Source organism: Diadema setosum, chromosome 8, assembly GCF_964275005.1.
Source record: "Diadema setosum chromosome 8, eeDiaSeto1, whole genome shotgun sequence".
NCBI lineage: Eukaryota > Metazoa > Echinodermata > Echinoidea > Diadematoida > Diadematidae > Diadema > Diadema setosum.
The window spans coordinates 893885-917844 of NC_092692.1; the positions used below are offsets into that span (position 1 = coordinate 893885).

The 23960-nt window shown below is 38.4% G+C and overlaps 1 protein-coding gene across 1 annotated transcript in view; it reads left to right on the plus strand.

The window, feature by feature from the left end:
- Positions 1-23960, plus strand: part of LOC140231626 (uncharacterized) — a 44274-nt gene that overhangs the window by 15364 nt on the left and 4950 nt on the right. The window contains exons 13-29 of the mRNA XM_072311777.1: positions 150-392; positions 2259-2426; positions 4140-4358; positions 11416-11516; positions 11948-12104; positions 13259-13438; positions 14129-14227; positions 14960-15107; positions 16131-16273; positions 16707-16876; positions 17412-17544; positions 18316-18482; positions 19042-19255; positions 19706-19933; positions 21469-21686; positions 22282-22471; positions 23170-23628. Of these exons, the coding sequence (XP_072167878.1) occupies positions 150-392; positions 2259-2426; positions 4140-4358; positions 11416-11516; positions 11948-12104; positions 13259-13438; positions 14129-14227; positions 14960-15107; positions 16131-16273; positions 16707-16876; positions 17412-17544; positions 18316-18482; positions 19042-19255; positions 19706-19933; positions 21469-21686; positions 22282-22471; positions 23170-23628 (3237 nt within the window). The remainder of the gene's footprint in view (positions 1-149; positions 393-2258; positions 2427-4139; positions 4359-11415; positions 11517-11947; positions 12105-13258; positions 13439-14128; positions 14228-14959; positions 15108-16130; positions 16274-16706; positions 16877-17411; positions 17545-18315; positions 18483-19041; positions 19256-19705; positions 19934-21468; positions 21687-22281; positions 22472-23169; positions 23629-23960) is intronic.

The following is a 23960-nucleotide window of genomic DNA, read 5'->3' on the forward strand; positions in this document are numbered from 1 at the left end:
GACTTGAGTTGCATCATTTGTTTGTTTTAACTTGAATGTCTGTGTTACCTTGAGAAAGATTCTATGAAAGTATGAAGCCAATATAAGCATACCATGGTGTGAGCAGAAATGGAAATGAAATTTCTTCTGTCCTCCCATTTTCTGTGCAGCAAGCAAGACATTTCTGAATGATGTTGAAGCATCAGGCAACATTGATGTGACTGGAACGGTCAATGGAGTGGACCTCTCAGAGCAACTCTTTACCTTCTCCACTGACCAGACCGTAACTACCAATATCACAGTGATTGAGGGCAAGGTGACCGCAAACCAGGACATCATTGTTGAAGGAGAGGTCAACAATATTGACCTGTCAGAAGAAGTGGTTTTGGTTAACACCAGCCAGACAATACAAGGTAAGAAAAAAGTATGTAATGGTGATTTGAAAAAAAAAAAGAACATTTATTTGAGATGTGTGTCTCATTGTGAATCAGGATCAGTTGTAAAAATTACTAAATGTGATTACCTTGTGTGATCCATTCACTGAAACACTCGTCATTATCTTTGCCATCAATCAGAACCAAACCAAACCGTATTGAATCATACCATACTTTACTGTGCCAGATTGAAAGTGTTCAACCGCTCTGTGGAGAAAGCATACCTCACGAGTCATTATTGGACTTGAGTGGGAGGGTCACATGTTCTGTAGCAACAGGGGTCTTGTACTTGGCATGCTTACGCTTCATCCAGCTATCCCTAACAAATAGAATCAAATCATTGCATTATGATGTAGTGCATGTTACGAGTATTCTTCTCATGCAAACTTCTGATATACTATGCTTTTGGACCACTGTGTGGCACGGTACAGAATGATACGCTAAACTTTTGGCCCACAATAGGAAGTAGTCTACTTATGACATGATACAGTACGGGACAGTACACTTGGGGAGCTCCTCTGGCTTGGGTACTATACGGTAAAAGTGTATGATATGCTTTAGCAGAGCCCTTGAATGTACCCAAAGCCACCCATTATGTAATTGTGTGATCACCAACAAGTCTTCTACTCTTGTCAGTGATGTGCTCCTAAAATAATTGGTTACAAACTGGTAGTACTGATATTCCTTGTTACTTTGTGTTTTTTTTCCCCAAAACTCATGATGATCTCTATTTCTACTGATCAGCAAAGAAAAAGTGTGAAATTTTATTGATATTAATCACAGACGTTTTACCTCAGTATAGGCATGAAAAGCATATTGTGATTATATGCATTTACAAGAATAAAATATAAACTCAATATTATTAGATTAGAGATCATCAAAAATTTAACCCTAAAAAGACTGGGCTATTTTGGTAGCTCGAAAGACTGGGGGGGGGGGGGGGGGGGGGGGCCTAAAGGGCCCCCCCTTAAGATCTCGGCCGTGGATCGCGCAATCGCCGCGGAAATTTGCACAATGGTAGTGTGAGATGTAATCTACAAGATCGTATATTTAAATTTTCCAAAATAGTCTTCTTTTATTTTATTTTTATTAATTATGCTAATTTATGCGAGAAATCAGACTTTTTTATCTAAATCAGTAAATAAAGCTCCAAAAGTGCTCATTTTTGGTCTAGATATTCTTTGTAGCATTCTTAGCAAATGTACTTGAAAAAAAATTCGGTATCAAAATTGATTTCTTATTTATTTTATTGTTTTATGAATTTCTTATGTATTTATTTGTTTTTTCGACCTTTTGTTTTTGTTGTTTTTTTCAACAAAATTTGTGACAGACCCTTTTTGAAGCATAACACTACTAAAACAAATTGATTTTAGCCACTGAGAGTAAAAATAAGCATATTTATATGAACCATGTGATAAAACTCAATTTGTATTGACTTTGTACACAAAATCACATTTTTGAGCCATTTTCGGTCTCACGTGCATGTACAAAAAGTTATGTAACTTCAGAACCGTACCCCCGGGCGTCACAAATTTGGTGTCAAAATATGTGGGAAACTCGAAAGAAAAAAGTCATAGAGCATCGCGGGGAGAGCATTGCGTGTTGCTGAGTAATCGCGCGAAATGTCGAGGGGGGGGCCTTTTAGGCCCCCCCCCCCCAGTCTTTTTAGGGTTAAGAGGGGAAACAGGTCCCAATGAGATTGTGTATTCATTAGTTGATATTAAACATATTAGAATAGATCACTATTTGGATAGCACACTCTTATAGAGGCTACCATATGTATTTGTGGGACTGTGAGCATGTTTTCACAGACACTTCTATGTTGATTTTTCTACTCTATTTCAGGCCTGGTCATATTTGAAGAAGACATAGTTGTGAATGGTTACACCTACGCTAATGATGGTGTTACTGTGGATGGTGTAGACCTCAGTGTGTATGCTGCATCCGTTGCTAGGATCGACCAGGACTCCCAAACCATTGCTGGTGCTAAGACCTTCACAAAGCTCCTTACAAGTTAGTCTCGTACAAATTAATATGCTCCTACACAAGCCCCAAGTTTACATGTATGACTTTGGCCAAACAAAACCAAAGAAGGCATATCTGAGCATATCATTGCACTAGAGCTAATTGTATTAATGAACATTTAATCAAAAACCACTAACTAACATTAATTCTTAGGATCAGTGGGTTACTTGCAGTGGGTTACTTGCAGTAGGCTGAAATTCTGACGTATTCAAATTCATTGCTATTCTCTATGAGGATGTAGTCACAAGATACTAGTAGTCAATGCATGTGCCACTGTTAGATATCCCTCATTACTTTGAATCTGGTTTGTGTGCTTTATCAGGAGCTGCTAAGTCAGGCAAGACATGGGCCCATTTTCTGGTTGTCAGGAGTGACCTGTGAAATGCAGGTATAAATATATGTGACCCGCTACAACAAAAGGATCCAAAAGTCGGAGGAGGGCAATTTTCTGAAAATGGCATGACATTATTCCCTTAATCTTCTACTTTAATTTCATATATAGCACAACTAATAAAAATACTTGGTTGCGGAGATATCAATGATTTTATTAGCACATTTCAAGTGGTTGAGACAATCAGAGTTTCGAGAAAAACGCCTTCAAAGTTTTCCTTCCGATGCTATCAGTTTTCACTGCTTGACTGTAGAAGGCATGTTCCTAGCGACCTCCACGATGTTCATTCAAGCTTAGCGCCAGCGGTCTACGCACGACCAATCAGTAATCAGGATGCCACGCACTGACCAATAAGATCACTCCCTCGCTGCTAGGGGCAGAGTTTAGCTGCGGCGCTAAATCCAAATCTTTGGACACGTTTTTCTTACGTTGAAAGTCGGAAAATCATGGCCCAGAAAAACGCTGATTTTTTGCCTTTCCTTTGATCATTTAGCTTCGAAATTTCGGCAGATGATAGACAAAACATTAGACTACAAAATCATGCCAATAACAGAAATCCGATTGTTCTGACTAATTTTGATGATGCGACTTCAAACTCGATTTTCTCGGCTCAGCCGTCAGCGACTTTAGGATCCTTTTGTTGTAGCGGGTCACATGCATAGCAATTTGAATTTGTCAGTAAACGCGTCGCTGAATTAAAACAACCAGAATTTAGAGGAGAACAGCGGACTTTGGAGGGTTCACTGGTTTATCACAAGGGTGTGCTTACCCTATAGTCATCTTGACTCTTGCACATATTTGGCTTCTTCACTGCACCGCTTGTTGGTGTGCCTGTGGATGGTATTTAGTGGTACATAGTCTGTTTGTGGTTATGTTAAATTTATGAATAGTTAACACAATGCATAACCTTTAACACATAATGTTCACGACATATCTACACATTGCTCAGGTATTGGCATACATTGCCATGACATACTTGCAATTGTCATTTTTTTTTTTTTTTTTTGTGGGGGGGGGGGGGTCACAAGACTTAGTTTAAATGGTTCTTGTATGTCTGCCCTGCTCCACATACGGTATGTGCTGGAACAGACAGTTTGTATCTAGGTTGCGTATAGTTCAAGAAGGGTTTGCAAAAGTTTCTTCAAAATTTAGTTGTGCCAACATGTTGACAGGATTGCTTCCCATGTTGGCACAAATGATGCTCAAACGCAAACACGTCCAAGTGTCAGGGTGGCCTATAATTTACCGTTGATGTTTTATGACACCAGGGTGAGGTGTTGAGGCTTTTGTTTGCCTTTCCTTTTCTCAAGTTTCTGGAGACCTGTCTGTTGGTGGTACCATCAATGATGTCGACATGGACGTCCTGTACACTGATGTGCTGTTGATGTCTGAATCTCAGAGTTTTGATGTGGCAGTTGATATCAAGAGTTCCATCGAAGTGTCTGGTGATGCTACGCTGCAGGATACGATAGATACATTATCAATTCCAGAAGATTTGGTCCTTTTGTCTACCTCGGATTCAATCTCTGGTAAGTACCAATCCCTATGGTATGTTTTTTTTATGCCTCCGCCACGAAGTGGTGCCGGAGGCATTATGTTTTCGGGTTGTCCGTCCGTCCGTACGTACGTCCGTACGTCCGTACGTCCGTACGCCCGTACGTCCGTCTGCATTCGTTTACGCGATAACTTGAGAAATATTGACTGGAATTTTACCAAACTTGGTCCAAGTATAAAGTATGATGGGTCTATTACTTGATTAGATTTTGGGTGAAATCGGCCAAAGGTCAAAGGTCAAAGGTCAAGGTCAAATCATGAAATTGTATCCGTTTACGCGATAACTCAAGACTGGATTGAGCAAATTTCACCAAACTTTGTCTGAGGATGATGTATGATTGGACAATTACATGTTAGTTTTTTTAGTGAAATCGGGCAGAGGTCAAAGGTCAAAGATCAAGGTCAAATCCTAAAATTGATCTGTTTACGTGATAACTCAAAACTGGATGAAGTAGCTTTCACCATACTTGGTCCAAGGATGATGATGGGGCAATTAGTTGAGGAGATTATAGTGACATTGGCAAGAGGTCAAAGGTCAAAAGGTCAAGGTCAAATGCTAAAAATGTTGCTATTTCCCCCATATCTATGCCATGCCCAAAGGTATTTTATTGAAACTTAGTGTAGACATGTACTACTGCGTAAAGATTCTCCAGAGAGTTTCATGTCATAAGGTCAAAGGTCAAAAGGTCAAAGGTTAGGTGAAAATGTTGCAATTTCACTTTTCTCGCAAATGGTTTAATGTATCTTCATAGAACTTGGTACATATGCATGTACTGACTGGCAGGGATTATCTAGGGAATTTAGGGGTCATGGGTCAGTATGTAGTCAGGGGTCAAAGGTCAAGGTCAACTCCTCAAAATTTTACTGTTTCCCTCATATACTAGTGTATATTCAATGCTTGCATTATTAGTTTTAAAACTTAATATATACATGTTGTACTACCTAATGGAGATTCTCCGGGAAATTTCCAGCCAGAAGGTCAGAGGTCAAAGGTTAAGTATCAAAGGTCAGGTTTAAATGAAAAAAAAATCTATTTTGTACTGTAATTACACTCTTTCTTCATACCTTGAAAAGTACTCAATGCATAAACTTATAACAGGGTCGGTCAGAAGTCAAGTAAAAATCCTCAATCCCCCAAATATGTGTACCTTCACTCTTTGACAATTATAGCAAACCCAGTTTGAGGAAAGTGAACATTCAATACATTTCTGACAAACCTGTCATATCAGTATTTTGCCAGTTATGTGAAACTGTCATTACACATTGTGAAGACATTGTACTATAATACACCTATTGGGAGAATCATGCATTATGGTGGAGGTATCAGTCACCATAGCAGGGCTGCCAACATTGGAAACTACTTGAGAGTGAGACTCCCATAGACCAATGCTATAATTTCGGAGTCAAAATGAGTGAGATCAATAGAAATGCATGCAAATGAAATAAAGTTTTAGAGTGAGAAAGGACCAAAATGAGTGAGTCTCACTCTCAATGAGTGAGAGTTGGCAGCCCTGCCATAGTGACATTTCTAGTTTAAAATGTGATTTTCAGGGTATTGGTACACTTTAACATAAATGCACAGGAAGGATAGTACACTGTTAGCACAATTCCCGCCATGGTGTCAATCTTATGGTAGTGCTCTGATCCAGCACCTTACAATGCAGCACATCTATATGAAGGTCTTGGTTTCACTTTATTCAGACTTCGGGAATTTGTGATGATGCATGCAAAGGAAACAAGCCAAATAGCTCTAACATACACACACACACACACAAATCCAACTCAATAAATTGTTGATGGTTTTGCAAGCTCTGTTTGATAGCCAACTGTATGTTTTCCATCTGAAGAGGGCTGCATACCTCTACAGAGTTCATAATAACAAGCAATGAGTAATTGAACTGTACATGTCTTTCAAGTATTGTTCAGTGGTGTGATCTTTCTCCATTGGCTGGTTCAATCAAGTAGCATACTGTACACATGAATGTACACTGTATGCCATTTATACATGCATAAAATTTGCTATATATGAATGACCGCAGATCTGACACCGTAACAGAATGCCTGATCACATTTATATATTCATATATAATAATATATATATTCACATACGTTGTATATATTCATATATTCATATAATCATATATTCATATATTTATATATTCATATAGTCCTATATGTAGTATGGACCTGTTGATCATTTGTGATTATTTGTAATTATTTGTAATTATACAGTTACAGACAAGCCTGATTTCACATAGACCATGTACAAAGTACAGCCGGGCCAAAGGCGGGGCCTAAGGCCGGACCCAAGGCCACGGGCCTTAGCCCGGAACCAGGGGCCCAGAGCCCAAGTGGGCCCAGGCCCAGGGGCCCATAGCCCAAGTGGGCCCAGGCCCAGTGGCCCAGGGGCCCCGTACGGGGCTCACGGGGCCCAAGGCCGGGCCGAGGCTAGGAGCCTAAGTGCTGGCCCAAGGCAGGGAGCCCAGCCAGGGGCCACCAGACTGAGACCACTAAGAGTACCAGTCATGACTTGCTGTGATAATGATGTGACAGGCCTGTACACACACATATTATGTAAATACACTGTACAGGGCTGTGCATATTATGTAAATACACTGTACACTAACTATACACAGTCATGACTTGCTGTGATAATGATGTGACAGGCCTGTGCATACACATATTATGTAAATACACTGTACAGGGCTGTGCATATTATGTAAATACACTGTACACTAACTATACACAGCCCAGTCGCTGTATAAATCGCGACAGGGCTGCACCTGAGCAGCCCACAACACAGAGCAAACACAAAGCAAATTTTACGATTGCATTTAGTTTTGATACTTGACATCATTTTTTTGTCACCTCAAATGCATCAAAGACAATCTTTATTAATGAGACTTCATACCGTAACAACCATAACAAGTACCAACCATACCGTAACAACCATAACAAGTCTCACGCATTCTGCGTGAGACTCGAGCATTTAGGGGCAGTCTCACGATCTCACGCATGGCACCCATTTTTCTCACGCATCGGACGAAGTCTGCAACTTGGGCCTATAATAAGGAGCATATCTAAAAGGATTAGAGTGGTAGTTGCAATTGAAGGTATATTTTCCTTTTGTCTTTCAAAATAAGTAAAGAATAGTCACTTAAGTATGCACCTGATCGCACCATTAAGAGCTAAGAATTGAAAAAGCTCCCTACCGTGGGAGGCCACAGGGGGAAAAACCCCTCCCACACCTTCGCTCGTGCGCACATTCGCTCGCCGAGATGCCGAGTCATGAAAATCTCACTCATAAAAATTTTTTGAACTTGGCATCCCTGACATTTCTGTGTTTACTGCTGTATTCCATGAACATGAATTTAACAACTACTGTTATATCCTGTAATATGAGCTGCCAGAACAAAACTCACATATGCTCTGATTCTGTATAGCAATCACTTTCAAAGCAATGCATTGATACATTTCTGCCAGCTAAAAATTCTTAAATGTCGGTTCACCCATGTGAACGGGTACAGAAACTGAAGCCTAGGTGGTGGGTTAAGCAGAATTGCTGCTGTCCTTACAGTCCCACTCATATGTTTTTATGTTAGTCTAATGCTAGTTTGTGGCAGTAAGAGAGTGTGCCAAGCAGTTTGCCAAGCAGGGATTCAGCTGGATGTCGAAAGTGATTAGCCATTCTGATACTTGAATTTAACAATACCATTCAACAATTCCATACCACCTAAAACCCCAACCCTATCAAATTCTTTAGAATTTCTGCTATCAAAACAATGATAGGATAATCTGCAGATAAAGTAGATTTTTTCTGTCACAAATCTGCTGTTACTGTGTTATTACCTCCGCCCAGGGGGAAGGGTATGTTTTTGTTACCGTTGGTTTGTTTGTTTGTTTGTTTGTTTGTTTGTTAGTTAGTTAGTTTGTCTGTGTGCAAAATAACTCAAAAAGTAGGTAACGAATTTGGATGAAACTTGCAGGAAAGGTTTAGATTGATACAAGTAACAGATGATCAAATTTTGGTAGTGATCTGAGAATTATGAAGGATTTTTGATATTTTGGCAGGTAGTGTCAATGAACTTGGGAATTCAGGCTGCGCGTATTTGAGGTTTGCATGCGCGCACTAGTGCGTGCTCTAGTTTCTGCTAGGGCGAGGCACGCCGTGCAGCTGAGGGTTTATGACGTAACAAAGGCTTCTATATTGGGAAATTGGACGACTTTCAGCACACAATGCTATAAGTATGTATGGGTGGAAATCACTTCTATGGAAGAACAAGATCAGTGGTGGAAATGAGCTGCATGCTTGGCAGAGGTCTGCGCTCTCAGAGTGCTTCTGTAGTTTTGAATGTCTTCCTCTGTGAAAAATGTGAAATCAATGAAAGGAAAAAATATGGTACCTGGTAAATATTAATAGCTGTGCACATTATTCACACATGTACTATACAATGTATGACAGTAGCATATATTCACTCACAAAAAACACTGATACATGTAAAGGAGTTAAAGAATCAGCAGACATAGTTTTACAAGATGTATTGCAGAGTTCAATTAGTATTATTATTGTTATTATTATAATTATTAGTAGTAGTAGTAGTAGTAGTAGTAGTAGTAGTAGTAATAGTAGTAGAAGTAGCAATGATAATAATAATGATAATAGTGGCTACTTGTATAGCGCACAGGTCCGCTTTTTAGTGCTCATGGCGCTTCATAAATGAAAAGATAGATATAACACATGTTCAAGCATGACAACAGAGAAGAAAATGGCAAACAACAACAAACACATACCAGATAAAGAATACAATTGTTCCGAACATTATAGACTGCAATTATAGTCCTGAGTGTGAGAGGAATAGGTAACGTTTTGAAGTTTGGATTTGAATGTTTCTGTAGATGACAATTATAGCTGTACACACAGAGAAAATGTTCCAGTTAAAGAGGAACATAGTCATACAAAGTGTATGTATTTCACATTTTTCAGTATTTTCAATCTTTCATATCCATATGCAATGGGCATAATGGACTCATTTGCATATCATTTGCATAGTATGCTATCATAGCGTGTGAAAGTATGCTGAGTGTTGACATATACAAACGATAGGTCATCCACTCATTGTATCCCCCGAACAGAGTTCGGAGGATACTATGGATTTGGCCTCGTTGCGCCGCGTCCGCCACAGAGATTTTCTTGTGAGCACTCTACTGGCTGCAATTCTTCTTAGATCATCTTCAAATTTGGCATGAAGGTGTGTTATGGTAAAACGAAGACGCCTATTGTTTTTGGTGATGGTGCCCTCGCTTGTTCCGTCTTTATACATGAAAAAGTAAATTTAACAGGGTCTGTTTGTGTGTGCGATGCTGGCCTTGCTTCGTGACCAATTTTTTTTATGCCTCCGCCAACGAAGTGGCCGGAGGCATTATGTTTTCGGGTTGTCCGTCCGTCCGTACGTACGTCCATCCCATTTTGTTTTTGTCGATATCTCAAGAACCGTGTGGTGGTTTTACATCAAACTTGGTATGAGGATATATCCCGGGGGTATAATACTTTGTTTGGATTTTAGGGTCACGGGGTCGAAGGTCAAAGGTCACACGTCACACGTAAAAAAGGTTGAAAATTCATGTTTTTCTCCATATCTCGCAAATGGTTCAAGGTATCTTCATGGAACTTAGTATATATGCTTGTTCCAATGGGGCAATGATTATCTAGGGAAGTTGGGGGTCATGGTTCAAAGGTCAGGGGTCAAAGGTCAAGGTCAACTCCTCAAAATATCACTACTTTCCTTATGGTTATGCAATGCCTGAAGGTTTTTTTTTTTTTAAACTTGATGTATGCATGTATTACCTGATATATATTCTGTGGGAATTTTCTTGCCAAAAGGTCAAAGGTCAAGTGAAAGTGTTGAATTGCACTTTTTCCTCCATATCTCAAAAGTAACTCAAGGTATCATCATGAAACTTACATATTTATGCATGTTCAACCTAACAGTGATTCTCTTTGGAACTGTGAGGTCAAAGGTCAAAGGCCAGGTTTAGATAATGCTATTTTCCCATTTGATACTGAAATTATACTTTTTCTCAATACCTTGAAAATTACTCAATGTATAAACTTATAAAAGGGTCAAAAGTCAAGTAAAAATCATCAGTTCCCCAAATACCTGCACTCTGACATTTTTAATCATTCATCCAATTGAACCTAGTTCTAGGAAAGTGAACATTCAGCACATTTGTGGCAAACCTGTCATTTTAATATTGTGCCAACTGTGTGAAACTGTCATCGCACATTGTCAAGACATTGTACTATAGACCTATTAGGAGAACCATGCATTATGGCGGAGGCATATCAGTCGCCGTAGCGATATATCTAGTTTTCCCTGTTTCTCCTTTTTTATAAGTGTTTTGGTATTCATCTCTGGGGTGACAAGACCTTGTATCTCAAAGTTTGGTGAAAATTACTTTTTTTTTGAAAAACGAATAGCCAGATAAACAGTTATATGATGTTTTGTCCAAATCCTAGCTGTCTTACCCCAAAATGAAGCCACCATAGCATGTCAAAGGAAAGGCTATCCCATTTGATATATGGTGCTTTGGCTGTCATTTTTCTTGGCTCTCCTGAACATTTAATATATTGTAGATATGAGGTCTTGTCACAATATGCTCCTTCCTTTTGTTTGAAAGGAGACATTAATTGCTACATCAATATGATAATGCTTGGTATAGCATGACATTGTCATATTTTTGAAATAAACAGGTCATCTGTTTATTCAAGAGTATTGCAAGCCATGCTTTTTTTTTTCTGAGATTTAGGTAAGCTAATATTTTTTCTTTCATAACAATATATGATACCAAATATAATATTTTTTAAATGCTAATAAGAAAAACATGAAGTAAATGAAACTTCGGTTACACTCCTCAAAAGATATGAATACTTCAAGGTTGTTCTGATTGGTGAATTTGGTGTTCATTTTGATGTTACGGTATAAATATGCCATGAAAAAATATCAAAATTTGTATTGATTTTGTGTACCGCAGGTCTGAAAACATTCTCAGCACTTCTTGATGTGACGGGTAATCTGAATATGGCAAGTTCAAAGACGGTGAACGGCAAGGATCTATCAGCCTTTGATACAAGTGTGAGTGAAAAATGAAATGTAATTTCATTTGTTTGTCCTTGGACAGCTACAGACGTAGATTGAGGAAAATATGATTCAGGAAATGAATTCAATTCTGAAGTTTAAAATTGCTCTGAGTGTTTGCTAACTGTTCCTTTTTTCCCCCTTCAATTACTTGAATTGTTGTCTGCAGGAAACATGATTACTTTAATGGAGAAAATGTTGTTTTTTTTTTTTTTTTTTTTTTTTTTTGTCCAGCAATATTGACAGAATGACTTCAAACAGATCTATGTGATTCTCAAATGGAACCTCAAAACACTGAATGCAGCAAGTCAGTCACTAAACACAATGAAAAATATTGTCTCTATAGCCATACTCATTTTCTCAGTTTGCATGGCATTGTGTTTGTAGAAAGAATTATTAAACCTTTTTGTGTGTGTGTGTCTGTTTAGATCCTGAAAAAATCTGGAGCACAATCTGTGTCTACGTCTGGCATCACATTTAATAATGCATTGTCTGTCGGTGGAGATGTATCAGTGACTGGGACTGTGAATGGATACACTATTCCTAATGACTTTCTACTCCTAGCAGGAGAACAAACAGTATCAGGTGAGAGAATCAGTGTGTGATTGTTCACTTCTACAAGCTACTGTAAAACAAGGAATGTTTGCGTGCATTTTAGTTTCGCGAATTTCCCTAGCGCCAAAAATTTGCGAAATTAAAATGCACATGAAAGTTCTTGTCTTCACTATATGCATTGAATGTTAGAGGCAACTCGCGAAAATATCATGCTGTGATAAAGGCCGTTCGCTCCAATTTGCAAAATTTTCATGCTGTGAAAATATACAGTATCTGTCACTAGCCATGATTTCTGTTCATCTTTGTGATATTCACCATTCATGGAGTGAAAAGACTGGAATTTTTGGAATTTGTGTGCACTATGGTTCAGACACAAACTGGAAAGGAAATCAGTGAAGTGGAATAGTGGCAATTGGCCAAACTGCCACTTGTACTGCATGAAGTACATTGCATGGGTTCAATCCTCCATAGTATTACCTTAAAGGGATGGTACAGTTTTGGTTGAGACCTAATTTCAGGTTTCTAAAATTTTTGGTGAGATAATGAGAAACCTCTAATAAAATATGAAAGAGCATGTAATTCCATGAGGATTTCAACATTTATTTGATGAAAAGTGGTTTTGAAATGGCTGAGATATCCAAAACAGAGCGATTCTAATAAAGTGTGGGACCCACACTTACTTACGATCACTTTGTTTTACTTTGTTTTTGGATGTTTCAGTCATTCCAAACCCAATTTTCATCAAATAAACTTTTGAGTTCCTGTTGAAATGGTGTGCTCTGTACTATTTCATAAATGTTTTCTTGGTATCTCGCAAAAAGTTAAAAGCCCAATTCTCATCTCCACCAATACTCTACCATCCCTTTAATTTGATATGTTTGTGGACGTGGAGGACTTTAAATTGTTTATATTGAGCTCATTCATGAATTCAAAAGTAAATAAGATGAGATAACGATAAAAATGATTAATTACTTTCATGTTTAAGGCATAACTTTTACCATTATTCTGTAATGTTCTGTTTCTCTACATTGAATTACTGGTATTTATGTATTTAGCAGCATTCAGCAAGGTTTGTCGTTGGTGAAAGGACTGTATTCAGTATGGTAAGCCATATTGGAAGACTTTGATATTTCATTCAGTGATTTTTTTTTAACCTATTTATTGATGGAATTCTCCTCCATCAGGCTGCAAGACTTTTAACCAAGCATCTCTTCCTGTCAACACCTTGATGGGAACGGTCAGCCTGTCTGTGACTGGGACTTTAGATGATGTGGATATCAACAATCTCTACAGCCAGGCTTTGCTGACGTCAAATGGCAATAAATGTACCGTGGCTGGTCAGAAGTCATTTCCTACCTTGGCAGGTGAGATTCTGTGGCTAGGACCCTTCAAAAAATATGTTAGGCTGTCCATTTCATAACAAGCCATGAGTGTTGATTAGTAGATTTCTAGTAGGCACTGACAAGATATGCCATTTGGGTGTGTTTTGTGTTTGTTTCTTACATTACTGGGTTTGTGAGGATTTCTCATGAAAGGAAAGTTACTATATAGGTATCTCACAACAATTAGAGATATTGTGCTATATTCATTTATGAAGTCATAACCATTGCAAATCAAAGTCATTTTTACAAAACAAAAAACAAAGTAATTTCCCATTTTAACAAAGTCCTTGGGACCAACACTTTTCTTTTGTTATATCAAGATTTCATAACTGAACAAATAAACACTAAAAAACATAGAGTGGATGTTGCAGCCTGAATTTTTACTCCATTGTAATAGGAATTTCGTTATGACTGTGTTTGTTATAATGGGAGTGCGCTGTATTAATGTTCAACTGATACTGTGCTTACACAAAACTTTTCTGAGAGGTCATAATTGTTGCAAACACTACTCCTATTTAGATACTTAACATTAAAGCACTCAGACCATTGAGGTGTTATATAATGTACTGTATCTGATGTACATGTACATTGTACATTGTACAATGTTTTCTGCCATTGTTTATAAATGTACAGGCTATATCTCATAATGTATTGATTTTTTTTTTTCTCCAGTTAATGGTGCTATCTCAGTAACTGGCACAGTTGATGGAGTCAACCTAGCTAGTCTCACCTCCAGTGCTGTCTACCTTGATGGAACTCAGTCAATAGCAGGTGACACTCTAATACCTTAACCTGTTGAGGATGGTGTGATTTTCCTACAACACGCATTTCCCTTACATGCTTGCCTGAGTATACTCAGGACTCGTCCTCAACGAGTTAACAGCAAAGTGGCCAAAGTGAAACAAAGAAAGAGATTTATAACAGGTTTATTACTGCTCACATATTGTAGATACATGGAGTGTCTTTGAATGCAATGCTTTATTGTTAGATAGAAGAGTTTTCACCACCTTGTAATTATCGTGTTTAGATTAGTGTTGTCACAAGCCATGGCTTTCTCAAAATAGAATTTTTCCCCTCTGTGCACTGTCGAGGGTTGTTGTAGGAAGTGATATCTCCATTGAAGGCATGTGATATTTTCTGCACATGAACTTGGGTTATACATTTACGAGAAAGCAATGAGTTCAGTGAAGCAGTAAAAAAATATTCCTTTAGAAGATGTTTCTGATGTTTATGGAATATCATGATGGATTTACCATCAAACTTTTGTCTTGCATGTTATGAATGAGGTCTGGTTACCATATACATGTATCTTTACTCTGTTCTTCAACGTCTTTCCAATTTAAATCTGATTATAATTACCAAACTCTTTATATCAAGATGCTTTTCTGTTCATTTCCAATGGCATTTTTTGATCTAGTTTGTGTCACTCCCTAACACATATAATAGAGATGCATCATTATCATTGATTATTAAACAAATTCTGTAAACTTTTGCCCATTGCAGGAGACAAGACGCTGACCTCCAGTGTTCACTTCAACCAGGACGTGTCTGTCACAAACCAAGTCAACTCACTAGACTTTGCTGAAAAGGCTGAGACAGTAATATCCAAGATTGCAGCTGGACCAATCAGGGGCCAGAAAACTTTCTCAGGGTGAGCATGCATATTCTTCAGGTTGGCTACATCTGTGACCACACCCTGATCTTGTGAATTAAAAAAGATGTAGGGAAATTATTTCCTTCAATATTGGAGAAAGGATATTGTTGTATGAGTTAAATCTGAACAAGGTTTGTCATAACCAATCGAGCTGTGAACATTTATAATGTAAGCTTCTCTTTCTTCAGTGTAACCAAGGGTCAGTGTGTGTTACCACTTTGGTCATAAATTAAAGATACATTATCTTCAAGCAGCATGCTCTAAACTTTACATGTAAGCATAAGTTTGAAAATCAAGTGTGCATGCAATTTATGGAAAACATAGAAATAAGAACTGGTTCCAAAAGCATGCATTTATCTCCAGTGATTGATTGTGTACAAATGCACATGTAGTCTTCATAATACCATCCAAAGTTGAGTGTATACTAGTGTGATGAAATAAAATGCATTACTGTTATTGCTGTTATTATCTTGCCACTAAGGACCAGGTAACATATGAACAAATGTTTTTAGACCAGTGTAAATTAAGACTGCCAATCTAAGACTTCAGGGAACATACAGTGTAATATGAGGAAATGTTTATAGTGGTTCCATGACATTTGATTCTGGGACAATTGCTCCCATGAAACACCTGCATGCTTTCAAAGTCAAACATAAATTCCACCTACAAACATAACACTTAACCCTAATCCTCACATCAAACTATGCCTAAAACCCTATCACAACCCAACCTTAGCCCTAAGTCTTTGGAGAAAATAAGACCGGAGCAATTGTTGCAGGAGCAAATGTTGTGTCACCATTTATAGTCCAGTTACGACTGCCAATTCTAAGACTTCACATATCAAGGACACTTTTCTCTTTATGTAAATTCTACTATTTTTCGACGTGAATCATGGGCACAGGTGCGCACCTGGTGTGCCCGTCCTCTGGATCCGCCACTGTGGGCATTGTCCACTGTGTGTATGTGTGTGTATGTTCGCTCACAAATGATGACACCTGCTGGTTTGTTTTACCCTGACAGGGGGATGGATGTAGATGGTGATGTTGATGTGAACGGTCTGGTGAACGGTGTCAACATGACCAAGTTTGAGGAAGTCTACCTCTCCAAGGAGTTTGAACAAGTTATCTCTGGTCACAAGACCTTCACACAGTCACTCTATCTTGGTAAGTTTCTTCATCTTTGTTTATCTGGGTGCAGTTTTTATCTGGATTTCCCCGAGTGTCTTGATGTGAAATGTAATTCCAAAATGTGGTAGTTCTAGATTTCTTTTCCATCAATCTTGAATAGCACTGATTTCAGAAGTGCAATTTTGCACCTTTTCACATTGGACTGATGTGCATTTGCTGCACTTTTTTGAATGATTCATTCAAAGAGTTTTTTATTTATTGTTTTCATTGAAACTTTGAGGAGTTTTGTTATGAATTGTTGCTAATTTATGTGTTGCCATTCCATACCACAATTAAGTCATTGTTCTATAAAATCCGCCATAACATGATTTGCAATTTACAGCTCACGCCTGTAAGTGCACCACTGATGCTGATCCTTTCTTGTGAACAGATTTGCAATGTTTCTTGTCTTTTTTATTCTTACATCAAGCTAATCTAAAGCTGGCGGCAGGGAAGACTCTAGATAACGTTGATCCAAGTGACTTTCTCCTCCTGAGCAGCGATGAAGGCATTAACGCGGCCATCACATTCGTAGATGACTTTGATATAGAGGGCGACGCTACCGTTTCAGGCTACATCAATACTGTTGATATTGTAGAGGTTTGTAAATTCTTGTGCAACATTCAATGACCGTCTATACAGTGTTTTTTTTTATCAATGGAATATGTTAACAGTTGAATATTTCTTGTTTTTCTTTTGAGTGTAACAATTACTTCCACTGATAGGAAGGAGTACTTCTTGTCCCGTGACTGGATATTCATGTTTTTGAATATGAAAAGGAAGTATCTTATCATACAGTTGCATGCACAGATGTGATGGATGCACCACTGTTACTTTATATTGGATATTCGGTAGTGTCTGTCTACATATGGTAAATCTTGAATCAAAGACTTTCATCCTAATGAATTCATTACTATGTTCATTATAGTTGAAACTGCAGAGGACTAAATAAAAGATTTGCATCAGTGATCGATCATAATGTCTTTTTGTACTTCCTAAGGGTGTTTTCAGGTGCACAGGAGATCAATCATAGTCAAGTAATGTTACAGTTGAATGTCTGATAAATATTATGCCCATATAGTGCTCTAGGTGATATATTGAAGTCTTGACATGTTTTGCTCACTTTCTATTCTAGTTGAGCAACACAGTCGTTCACCTGACAGGAGCAGACCAGGTTGTAGGTGGAGCCAAATCATTTCCTTCCATCACAGTCCACAACAACATCGTCATCGAGCCATTAGGACTGGTGGATGGTGTGGATGTATCTGGTAGGAATTGAATCATGAAATATTGATAGTGTTTGAGGTGTGCATAGAAATTCACTATAGTCAAAGGCTTTCCGGCATGTGAAGCGTTATATGACTTAGGCCTGTACTTATAGGAGGAGGTGCTACATTTTTGGGGTTTTTTTTTTTTTGGTTTTTTGGATGATTTCATTGATGAAGTAATGTTTACTTTGCTGCTCTTTACATTCTGTCCTTATACAATAAGCACCGATTTGAATGAACTGACTGGCATTACACCACACAGGGTATTGGGCCTTTCTATACTCTATGCATTTCAATTGCAAACTAAGACATTTTAAGTTAGAACTATACTATGATACAATAAAGTCAAGAAAAACATCCACCGTCAGAGTGCATTTTTGCTATTATTTTATGTCCTCTATCAAATTGTATGTTTTTTAATTCCAGGATTTTTTGCTCGTTACTTTTTTTTCTTCTGTAGACATACTTATCATTCTGATCCATTTTAGACTAAGGAGTAAGAAGTAAAAATCAATAAAAATACAAGGCAGTATCAGGGTATCTGTTGTATGTAACATGACATGTATGTGTCTGGTGTGTAGGAGAGTGTTATCCTTTGCTTGCCACTATTCAGATGTTCCTGGGCGACACTCCTGTCATCTTAAAGGAGAGATATCCTTACCACGGAAGGTTAGGTTTTTTTTGCCCAATCCTAGAATTTTATGGGATGCAATTCATTGCAAGGTCAAGGTGTGATTAATCTAGTTTTCATTTTTTCTGCCTCCCATCTAGATCTATCAGACAGAGTTCTTGTCTCCACCCAGAGTAATGATATCTCAGTGAGGACGGTGTTTAGTGGTGGTGTCACCATCTCTGGTAACCTGGATACGGAAGCAAACACGGGAGGAGTTAACATCGGCAATCTCCTTCAGGATGCAGTCTTGCTCAGCGAGGATTTTGTGAGTTCAGAAAAGAAATTTTCCCCATTCCATAAGTTGTTGAGCCCAAGGATATACCGTAAAGCCAGGGCTTTCACTGCATTTGGAGCCGATGGTCTTTTTTATGGCATAAAATTTTTGTGAATCGTCACCGACATTCAATGCATTGCATAGACAAACACTTTCACATGAATTTTAATTTGGCAAATCTTGGCTCCAGGCAAAATTTGCAAAAGTTTCAAGGATGTGAAAATTTCAGGATTTACAGTACATTTCCATAAAAACCTTTATATTAGAGTTTGAGCATTTCTAGTTTATTCACTGTACGTCCATGGCATAGACCCTGCCTGTATTCCTATTTCAATTTGCTTTCAGATTCCTGATGATGGTAATGATGTTGATGATGATGATAAATGATATGAACAGCATTTATATAGCGCCATTTTTCTGTAGAAACATTCAAAGGCTAATTAATATTCATCCTGTCATTTGATAAAGAGTGGTAGTAAGCTGTTATTAAACCCAAACATTTTGATCTCTAATCTTACCTATCACTTTTATTCATTTGTTGTACTTTCAGGACATCACTGGGACTGTTGTCTTTGACTCCGAAGCGGTCATCATAATGACCGACATGACCTTTGAGGATGATCTCACTCTGACGGTCACCTTAGACCGGACGACACTCAGCAATGTTCTGACCTCTACCGTCCTGGCTTCTACAGAGCAAGAGATCACAGGCAACGTTGTCTTTGATGACAATGTTGTGCTCCAGAAATGCCTCAATATTTATGGTAAATCATGAGTAAAATTTGGGAGATGGCTGTTCAGAGTCCACAGGAATCAATAGGTTTTCCTAAACTTGTAATGGTACTCTAGTAAGTCGGGAGTCCATGCTATACCAGCTGAAAAAGTCCATGCTGTCTTATCAGCAAAACCTGTTCATGTGTTGAATAAATAACTTGTATGTGTAAATTATTTCTCATCAGATGTACATATGATATACCTCATTTCAATATCAGACAATAAGCATTCTCCTATGGTATTCTGATTTCTTCGTCATTACCTTTTTCATATCATCCACCACAGTTTTAAGATCTTCTCTTTCCTGACAATTTATTCTAAAAAGAAATTATTTGAGCAGAGGGGAGAAGACGTGCTACAACATCCAAGTGTTGATCTTCTAACAAACATGTCAGAAAAACCAAACCAGTAGGATTTGAAATCTTATTTTCTTCCCCCAGGTTCAACCGATAACATCGACCTGTCGGAATATGCTGTCCTAAAGAGTGGAGAGCAGACCATATCCGGCTGCACCCGTTTCCAGGCTGGTTTCCGTGTCAACGGAGACATGACAGTGGGAGGGACCGTGGATGATGTCAACCTCGCTACTCTTGTCTCAGAGAGAGTGACGTACTCCACCGTTCAAACCATCACGGGGACATGGACTCTAGCCGACTTCACAGCAAATGGTAAAAAGGATGTCCCATTTCTACATGTTAATAGGCCAGGGACCCATTTTTCAAAAATATTTACAATTATAATGATGTGCAATAGCAGTTTCTGTGGCGACTAACCAATTAGCTTTGAGCAACTACCTTTTGCCATGGTAATTGCAGTTGCTGTAACTACTAATGGTAAGGGCAATAGTTTCAGATCGGGGATGGAGAGGGGGGAGGTGGTGGGTTTTTGGCAGTTTTCATTTCTGTATGAGTTATGGAAGTTGATGCTTTTCCTTTTATCAATGCACGACTGTATAAGCTGTTATTTTGGGGAGGGTTTAATTTTCACAATTTCACGAATTACAGCTGAACTGTGAATCGAACAACATGATTAATGTCGCCATGTGCTAGGGTAATGTGCACTGACCATGGCCTCGGTGTGTTAATCCACTAGTGCTTCTCACAAAAATGTCCAGGACCTCCTCATTCGTGGAAATATCTGTATGTCAAAATAACAGCTTAATCTACACCATTTATTCATCTGCTGTCTTCCATGTTCTCTCTCTCTCTCTCTCTCTCTCTCTGACTTAAAACGAGAGAACAATTGGATATTAAGTAGAAAGAAAACTTGGTAAGCTAATGTAATCAGATGCTGTGGAGATTAAAGTTTTGTAATCCTTTTTAATACTTTGTAACGGTGACACAACATTTGCTCCTGTGACAATCACTCTGACATACTTGCCAACTAGTAAGATTTTATCAGATTCAGTAAGATTTTTTACGTTAAAAATAGCAAAATCAGATTTTCTGTCAGAAAAATCAGATTTTTAAAAAATATTTAGATATACCTTTCATGTGTATTTTCTGAAGATTTGACCGAAAGTAAGATTTTTAACTTCAGTTTGCATATAAAATAAGATTTTTGTAATCCACGAGTAAGATATTTCATCTTGAAATGTTGGTAGGTATGCTCTGATCTTATTTCTCCAAGGACTTAGGGTTAGGGTTAGGAATATGATAGGGTTTAAGGTTTAGTTGGATAAGAGGATAAGGATTAGGGTTAGGGTTATGTTTATGGGTAGAATTTATGTTTGGCTTAGCGTGTAGATATGTCATGGGAGCAATTGTCGCAGGAGCAAATGTCACAGAACCTTTGCCACATCAACATCAAAGTAAGATTTTTAACTTCAGTTTGCATATAAAATAAGATTTTTGTAATCCACGAGTAAGATATTTCATCTTGAAATGTTGGTAGGTATGCTCTGATCTTATTTCTCCAAGGACTTAGGGTTAGGGTTAGGAATATGATAGGGTTTAAGGTTTAGTTGGATAAGAGGATAAGGATTAGGGTTAGGGTTATGTTTATGGGTAGAATTTATGTTTGGCTTAGCGTGTAGATATGTCATGGGAGCAATTGTCGCAGGAGCAAATGTCACAGAACCTTTGCCACATCAACTCTTTATCAGAATCCATGCTGTCTCTCACTCTCTCGGAACGAGACAGTTTTAGCTCTCATGTTGATTGATGGTATGCTTCATATCTCAATTCCTTCTCCTGATGTCCAGGTGATGTGGACATCGATGGAACCCTGAATGACATCGATGTCGGAGGAGATCTGGTGACCATCTCTGACAATGCAGTCATCACAGGAACAAAGGACTTTGATGCTAACATCATTGTCACTGAGGACCTGGACTCTGCCGAGATCAATGATGTTGACATTGTGGCTCTTTCCCAGAAAGTTGTTCTCAATGAGGGATCATTTTCTATTGATGGAGAAAAGGTAAGAAAGTGCATCAACTGTCATATAAATCAGTGTCCTTCATACGTAATTTATGTATAACTCTATGATGTGTGTATTCTCACATCTGGGAATACTTTGTAATTTAAAAAAACAAAATCTAACTTTTGTTTACAGTGAAAAAGAATAGGAGAAGATTTTGATCTCACTGATTGTACTACAGTGCACTCCCATTATAACAAACACGGTTTTAACGAAATTCAGTTTATAACGAAGAAAAAATAAAGGTTGTAACGTACGTTATCCACTTTATTTATTTTTGTTGCTTGCTTTGTTATAACAAAGTTCTGATATAACGAAAGAAAACTGCGGGTCCCAAGGACTTCGTTATAACGGGAGTTCATTGTATGCATTATGTCAATTCAAGTAACTTGCAGGGTGCCAAGTAAATATGCAAATATATTTTTCCTCCTGAGAATTTTCGTGACTCAACTATGACCCTTTGTGTACAGATTGTCAGAGACACGTATATTTGTAACTGTGGGGAGCGTTGTTAATGATATCATTTTCATTTCTATTTCTGTCTTATTCATGAAATCACGACAAATCTTAATTTTGCTTCTGAATTCCGTGGTAGACATTTGAATCAGCCATCACCGTAGAAACAGATACTGACGTGACAGGGTTGGTGAACTGTGTAGACGTGGGCCTTCTGTCTTCAAGCTACGACACGTCCACCTCAAACTTTGACTCCTCCCTGGCTAGTCTCAACACCTCCATGAGGGACCAGTGCATCTCAGCTGCCAGTATGCAGTCATCATTAGGAGGTGAGGATGATAGATACCAATCTCCATGGCAACACATCTCAGTTTATCCAGACAATTTCATCCAAGTCATATAGTCCTGCCAAAGTTTTTTTTATCAAGTTTCAGTTAAAATCTGAAAAAAATTGCTGTACATTCTGAGCAGGGTTTGGACTACAAGCTTGAAACTTTTTTGTTTTTGTTTTTGTAGAGAGTTAAGTTTGTAGAGGTGTTATTGCCAAATATCAGTACAGCATGGTACCCAAAGTTCTTGAATGTTTGAAATCATTGGTACAAACACCATATGGACATAGGGAAAAAGTTCTATATCGCTTTCACTCTCTCTCTCTCTCTCTCCATGTATACTTAAAAGTTCACATCTGCATTAGACAGGTCTGGTGTTTGAGAAAGAGTTGTTACAGGCAGTCAGTGTGTATATGTCTGCTTCTTAACCTGTTGAGGATGAGTCCTGAGTATAATCAGGCAGATGTCTATAGGAAATGTGTGCCATAGGAAAGTCAGTCTGTCCTCAGCTGGTTAAACTACAGCTCGAAATAGCATGACTGCCCCCCCCCCCAAAGAAAAAAGAAAGAAAAGAAAACAAAATGTGAATGAAATGTCTCTTCAGTATTTAACAGTCATCTGAATCAATATGCATTGCATTGCATGACAAAATCCCTAAAGCTGAAGGTTACTAAAAGCAACGTAAAATCTCATTTCAGAACAACCTCTTGTGTTGACACACTGGGAAGACGTAGCGGACATTGAGAATCCTGCTGCGGGACATTTCCATTCTGTGACCCTAGAGGGCGGTGACACCATTCTCAGCCTCGCGGAATCGTATCATTCTGCTGTTGATCGCTGCATTGGAACACAGCTCTACCTGTGCCCTGCAGACTGGATTTCATGCGTTCTTATTCTGGAAGAACTACTGCCTGCAGCCACCTTAGCATATCTCTACAGTTACCGTGGCGATACTTTCATTGTCCTCCTCCCCAGTCAGCAGACGGGACAATGCGATGAGCATCATGATGAGAAGGTCAACGTCCTAACCGTGCTGAAGTTGGAGGATAAGGATTTTAATGTCACTCTGGAGACCCCTCACGCCTTGGGGGCAACCATGTTTGAGATGGATGGTAATCTCTTTCTGGCTGTAGGAGATTTCATGGATGATGAATCTCGTAAGTCTGAGCCATTCTTGCTCCTCATTGTACCCCTCCATATGAACAAAAGCAAGCTAACCTCATTAATAACCTGCAGAGTAAACATTTGACAACATGTTGGAATTTCCCTCCTTTTTTTTTTTTTCATTGAGTCCTTTGAATAAGCTAAACTTGCTCTTAAATTGGATGTATGCCAAATCTACTTGTCACATCTTGAGTAATGTAAATGTCATGTTTTGCCCGATAAATCAAGTCTTTTTTTCATTTTTCTCTACATGGAGCTCTTAACTGTTTTTGGACTCAATTTATGTTTTCAGGATACTATGATGCAGTGATGAATGACTTCAGTT